Source organism: Eptesicus fuscus, chromosome 5 (genome assembly GCF_027574615.1).
Source record: "Eptesicus fuscus isolate TK198812 chromosome 5, DD_ASM_mEF_20220401, whole genome shotgun sequence".
Lineage (NCBI taxonomy): Eukaryota > Metazoa > Chordata > Mammalia > Chiroptera > Vespertilionidae > Eptesicus > Eptesicus fuscus.
The window spans coordinates 123,590-130,475 of record NC_072477.1 but is presented as its reverse complement, the minus strand read 5'-3'; the positions used below and the strand labels follow the sequence as shown (position 1 = coordinate 130,475).

The 6,886-nt window shown below is 49.2% G+C and overlaps 1 gene segment (V, D, J or C); it reads right to left on the bottom strand.

Annotated features, from left to right (window-relative positions):
* Positions 1 to 958: 958 nt before the first annotated feature.
* Positions 959 to 4,281, bottom strand: LOC114229667 (immunoglobulin heavy variable 1-69-2-like). The segment is given in 5 exon segments: positions 959 to 1,136; positions 1,218 to 1,236; positions 3,781 to 3,799; positions 3,858 to 4,156; positions 4,236 to 4,281. Coding segments are annotated over 5 exon segments (561 nt in total).
* Between the last annotated feature and the right edge of the window lie 2,605 nt (positions 4,282 to 6,886).

The following is a 6,886-nucleotide window of genomic DNA, read 5'->3' as shown; positions in this document are numbered from 1 at the left end:
TCATATATTAAAATTTTTAAGGAAAATACCTGGCCAGACATTGTATTACTTTACATTTGAATGCTGACATCCTATGGCTCATTCCTAGCCTCTTCTCCATCTGCCCCCCACGGGAATCTGACCCGAAACATTGGTCTCCTCTCCATTGGTCACTAAGAGGTAGAAATCACATAAGCCCCTGGAAGCAGAATCCCTCCCCTTCCCCACCACCTCACCAAAATAAAAGCCCCGAGCCAGTCTCCTTTCCTGGCTCCATCAGAGCAGGTCTGACTTCCTGGAGGGCCTTTCCTGTGCTTCCCAGAGATTGCAATAAACATTTCATGTACCTTGGTGTGTGTTTGTCGTCACCCTGGACATCAGTACCAAGCTGGGGTGGGTCCCTAAGCCTCTGCCTGGTGTCACCTACTCTTGTTGATATGAGCACCATGACAGGTCAATGACCTTCACCCCCAAGGTCTTTCTTCTCTAGCTTTGGGGTCACGTGACTCTGGTGCCCACTTTTTAACACGCTCATGTCCTGCTGGCTGGCTGGGACCCTGAGCTCTGTGGTGCTGAGTTGCCCTGTTGAGTACACAGAGCCTCTGGTTGGATTTAGGTGAAGAGGGTCAGAAGATTAGATGATTATTACTTGGACACAGGACTTTCCAAAAGAAACTCTCTGTGGTTGGGCCACATGAGAAAGGTGTCTCTCTTCAGAACAAACTTTTTCTCTCAGAGACGTCAGAGGTAAGTGCAGAATAGGACCCAGAGGTTCCCTGAGGGAAACTGTGAGATGAAGAGGAAACCACACAGGAAAGAGCTCAAACCTCCAACTGCACCTGCTGCTGGGATGGTCCTTGTGTTCAGGGACCCAGAGCACCGCTTAGTGGTCAAAGATCCTCTTGCAGGGAGGTTAGTGTCTGGGCTCACTCTGACTTCCCCTCACTGTGTCTCTTGCACAGTAATACATGGCCGTGTCCTAGGCTTTCAGGTTGCTCATTTGCAGGTACAGCGTGTTCTTGGCGTTGTCTCTGGAGATGGTGAAGCGGCCCTTCACAGAGTCGGCATAGTATGTGGTATCACCACTACTACTAATTTCTGAGACCCACTCCAGGCCCTTTCCTGGAGGCTGGCGGACCCAGTGCATGTCATAGCCACTGAAGGTGAATCCAGAGGCTGCACAGGAGAGTCTCAGAGACCCCCCAGGCTGCACCAAGCCTCCCCCATTCTCCACCAACTGCACCTCACACTGGACACCTGCAAACACAGAGACACAGGGGGACTTAGAATCACATGGAAGCACAAGCAGGCACAGGCACAGGGCTCAGCGCTCCCCACTCCTGACAATGACCTTGAGAAATGATCAGGAAGAAAATGCAGCTTGGCACCAAGGCCATGGTGGAACGCTAGGTCCTGTCTCAGGCGCTTGGGTTCTTGGTGTCTCCCCAACATGCTGGGCAAGGGCCCCCTTTTATGAGCAGGAGGAGAGCCACATTTGCATGGAGTCTGCATATAAGGTGCAGCTGTGACCCTGGGCTGCATGCCTGACCTTGTCATCCTAGGGGTGACCCCAGATGGAAAGGACTCAAGGATGATGACTACAGGTGCCCGATCCTGACCCGCCCTCCCTCCCTCCTTTCCTGAGACCCGTCACCCTGACCCCATTCCTTTGGGTGCAGCTTCCACGATTGAGAGTCCTCCTTCCTCGGGGTTTGATGAGGACCCAGGGGTGCTCCCCCAGAGGCGAGTGGATGGGGCTTCCTCTTGTATCCCTTCACCATCCGTGGGCCATGTTGCTTTCTGTGGTTTGGGAATAAGAATTTGTATTGAATGATGCTTTTATTTTGAAACTGAAAGATTCTCCTTGTTATTTTCCCCAATCAGATCCTCCACAAAACTCTAACATATGCATGTGAGGAGGCAGGAGTGGCTGGGCTGGACGCTGTGGCTGCAGCCTCCGTCTCTAACCTGCTGCCACTCTCACAGGCACACAGTTGCCTCCCCAAAGCACACATTTCCCCAACTTCCCTGCTGTTCGTGTGCAAAAGCCCTGTTTCTCAGCCTCTCACAGTGGGAGAGTTTCCTTCATTTACACACATCCCCTGATGGGTGGTGAGGGCAGGCTGGAGGGGATCAAGGGGTAAAAGGGGACATATGTAATACTTTCAACAATAAAATATTAATAAATGTGTATAAATAAATAAATAAATAAATAAATAAAATTATAAAATGGAGTCCTGGCCCTGGCCAGTTTGTGTTAGTGGTCAGAGTGTTGTCCTTTGAACCAAAGGGTCTGAGATTCGATTCTTGTTAAGGGCATGTACCTGGGTTGCAGGTCCCTTCCTGGCCTTAGCCCTGGTGAGGGTATGTGCAGAAGGTACCCACTTGATGTGTTTCTCTCACATCCATGTTTCTTTCTTCCTCTTCATCCCTTCCTCTTTCTCTGAAAAGCAATGGAAAAATATCCTTGGGTGAGGATGAAAAAAGATAAAAAAGGAATATGTTGGCTCTTGAAACAAAACGCTGGGTAGAGAGTTGAGGCACCACGGCATCCTTGGGGGCAGGTGAGCACCTCCCTTCCCGGAGGAGAGCGGCCACCTGTGTCCACCCTCCCACAGCCCCAGGTGAGGACAGACGGACACAGGGATCTGGGACTGTGGTCCCTTGTTCCTCTGGGAAGGCGGCCACCGCCACTTGGAAAGTGCGATCACACTGGGGAAGGGAGGCATGGGCAGGTCAAACACCATGAAGCCTTCCTTCTCTTCCTTTTCACTTTTTATTCTTATTTTAAAATATATTTTTATTGATTTCAGACAGGAAAGGAGGGGAGAGAGGTGGAAACATCAGTGATGAGAGAGAATCACTGATCAGCTGCCTCCTGTCCTATACCCGCTTCGGGATTGAGATTGCAACCCAGGAATGTGCCCTGACCAAGGAATCAAACCGTGACCTCCTGGTTCATAGGTCTAATGCTCAACCTCCCTGTCACACCTGCTGGGCTGGAAAAAGATGGGACACTTACGTCCATGACAACCAACAGCAAACTTGTCTCATCTCCAGCACCTGTGAACTCATTTGAACTCATCCTGTCCAGGCAGCAGGTTTTTATAATTCTTCCTCTCCACACGGGAAGAAACGTGTATGAACGTGTGTGGTGAATGAAGAAAAGACAACATGTTGATATAAGAAATGTCCAAACATGTAGGGAATGTTTATAAGATTTTATTGGTGCCAAACTGACGAGAACTGTTAGGGAGCAAGACCTCAAATGCTCCGGAGAATAACAATTTGCAGCTGTGATTGTGTATTTGAAGTTCAGGAGGGAAGGTGAGGAGTGACATGGAGGTGGGAGAGACCAAGGTGGGGACGGGGTGCCAGGAGAGTGACCAGGAGGTGCTCTCCTGAGGGTGGTCATGCTGATGTCACAGGTGTGTTAACCCAGATGCACAGGAACCATGGACGGGGGTGCTTCAGGCAAAGAGGAGCCTTTTAGTAAAGAAGTCATAGGCCTGGGGAGTGCCCACCCCCAGGACTGCCCAGGTAGGAATGTGTGATCAGAGCCTCCTGTGAGGGTCCTGTCAGTCACTGAGTTTTGTCAGATTTAGGACAGAGCCCCCTTTTTGTTCACAAACAGAATCCCTAAAACTAGACCTAGGACAGGGCTTCCTGTGAGCTCTGTGGCTGAGCCTGTGAGCAAAACTAATTAAGACAGAGCAGGGAATGGTGTCTTTAACTCTCCACCTGCTCCTGGTCAAGGCCCTGTGCTGGTCCTTAGCGCCCCTTTGTGTCCGGAGCGCCAACTGCAGCCCAGCCCTGCTGCCTCCTCAGGGAGGTTTGTGTCTGGGCTCACACTGACTTCCCCTCACTGTGTGTCTTGCACAGTAATACACGGCGGTGTCCTCAGCTCTCAGGCTGCTGAGCTCCATATAGGCTATGCTCGTGGACTTGTCTGCGGTGATGGAGACTCTGCCTTGGAACTTCTGTGAGTACTTTGTTTCTCCATCTTCAGGGTCAACCCTCCCCACCCACTCAAGCCCCTGTCCTGGGGCCTGTCGCACCCAGTACATGTAGTAGCTGGTGAAGGTAAATCCAGAAGCCTTGCAGGAGACCTTCACGGAGGCCCCAGGCTGCCTCACCTCAGCCCCAGACTGCACCAGCTGCACCTGGGAGTGGACACCTGTGGGAGGAGACAGGAGTGAGTGGAATCCCCCTGGGCTCTCCCTGAACTCTCCTTAACCAGGACGGGAGCCCCTTACCTGTCACCATGGCCACCAGGAGGAGAGTTCTCCAGCTGCAGTCCATGGTGAGGGCTGTGCTGGGAGCACTTCTGTAGAGGTGGGTGTGGCTGTGGGTGATGCCCTGAGGGCACAGACTTACCCATATTTAACCTGGTCTGCCTCCTCTCTTTTGCATATTCATGAGGCAGAGTATTTCATAGCTGAGGTCTTGACCCCACCTGAGAGAAGATGGTGACACAGGGATCATGTTCAGTGGGAGTCTCAGGGTCCAAGTCCTAATTCTTTTTTCTTTAAATTGTACCTTTATACTTGAAGGTATTACTCATGTCCTCCTGTATCCCCCATTAACACCTTCTAGCCCATCCCGGTGCCCCAGGTCTTCACCATCCTGTTGTCTGTGTCTCTGGATTAAGCCTATATGCATATGAGTTTGTTGGCGGACCTCTTCCCAACCACCCACCCTACCACAACTTCCCTCTGAGATTCCCCAGTCTGCTCCATGCTTCCAGGTCTCTGGATCCATTCTGCTCATCAGTTTATTTTGTTCATTAGCTTCCACATATGAGTGAGATCATGTGATATTTGTCTTTCTCTGACTGGCTTATTTCACTTAGCATGACACTCTCCAGGTCCCTTCATGCTGTCCCAAAGGGTAAGAGATGCTTCTCTTTTACTGCTGTATAGTATTCGATGGCATAAATGTACCACAGATTTTAATCCACTCAGCTACTCATTGGCACTTGGGCTGTTTCCAGATCTTAGCTATTGCAAATTGTGCTGCTATGAACTTAGGGGTGCATACATTTTTTTAATTGGTTTTGGGGTCCCTTAGCATATATTCCTAAAAGTGGGGTCACTGGGTCAAATGGCATTTCCATCTTTAATTTTTTGAGGAAACTCCATTCTGTGTTCCATAATGGCTACACCAGCCTGCATTCCCACCTGCAATTCATGAGGGTTCCTTTTGCTCCACACCCTTGCCAGCACTTGTCATTTGTTGATGTGTTGATGGTAGCCATTCTGACAGGTGTGAGCTTCCTGTGCACACTCTTCCCTTATGCAAGCTCATGGCCTATTGCAGAGACACCACATAGTTCCATCAGAAATAGTCATGGCTCTACGTGGAGAGAAGACATGAAATAAAAGCAGTGATCATGTATGTGCACAACATAGAATCATTCTTATGTTCAAATGATGATGGAAGGAGATTGGCTTGTTTTCTCATTCTAATGTCATTAGTGATGTTGGGGTTCAGAGGGAGGTGAGAGAGGAGAATTCCACCATAGAATTTCTCTCAGGAAAGGGAACTTCAACTCTGAGTGGAATCCCTCCCTCCCAGCCTCCCTCTGCCCTTCCCTTGGGAGGTCACTGTGGTCAGATGGTGTTGTGTCTCCCCCATAACACACAACATCCTTAATGTGTAATACACACATTCTCTCATCAGACACACGATTCCAAAATATAATCTCATGCTAAGCTGTCATTGAATATCCTTGATGAAATTCTTGGTGGGACAAATGATTTACTTTTATTAAAGTTCAATATATCAGTATTTTCTTTATTGGCACCTGTTTTGGGTGATTTTACAAAGAATTTCCCAGAAAATGCTGAGCATCCACTGCCCATGTGGATTGGCTACAGCAGCCACAGGGACTGTACCAGAGGGGAGCGCTGCTGGGAAACTACCCATCAATGTGGACGTGACTGTGGAACTGGGTGAGGGGAGGAGGCTGGACTTGACTTGAGTCACATGACAGCAATGTGCCTGATGTTCATGGACAGAGAGTTACTGGACCTGTGGGTTGAAAGCCTCCTCCAGTGAAGACTCAGAAGGAAGTGCAGGGCACCATAGAGACAGCTCACATCATCATAGGAAATACCTGAATAATGATGAGCAGGAGTTGGTTGAAGTAGAAATGTTAAAGGTCATTCAGGCAGGGATCAAGGGAAATAAGGGACCTGTCACTGCAAACTGGTGGGAAGGGGACCCCTGTTTCCTACATGCACATTCTCACAGTGTCTGTGTTCCGGAAGGTGACCCCTTCCCAGGTCCAAGGTGTTCCCACTTGGACAGCTTTGGGGTCATTACTGATCTGGTCTCACTGTGTATTATTTAAGCTGCCTTATTCTTTGGGGTCACATTTATGAAATCTCACACCTACAGAGCAGGTTGGACAACCCTCACTCCAGGAGCCAAGGTGACAGTGTATCTGTATGAGGAGCCTTCATTCCATTGGATCAGGACCTCTGTCTCAGGCCATGGTCATCGTCATCATCACCATCATCAACAACATCATCTTACCTGTAATAGTTCTCCCACCCATTTTCTGTAGACATGGTTGTTTTACACATTATTGACCCTTTACCTCACTTTTGGTCATTTATTAACTTTGTTAAGGGAAATAGGTAGCCAGACATTATATTACTTTACATTTGACTGCTGACAATGTATGGCTCATTCCTGCCTCTTTTTCATCTGCTCCCCATGGGAATCTGACAAAAAATATTGGTATCCTCTTCACTTGTCACTAAGAGGTTGAAGACACACAACCCCTTGAAGCAGAATCCCTCCGCCCTCCTTTCCCCATCCCCTCGACACATAAAATCCCTGAGGGAGTCTCCTCTCCTGGCTCCATCAAAACAGCTCTGCCTTCCGGAGGGCCTTTCCT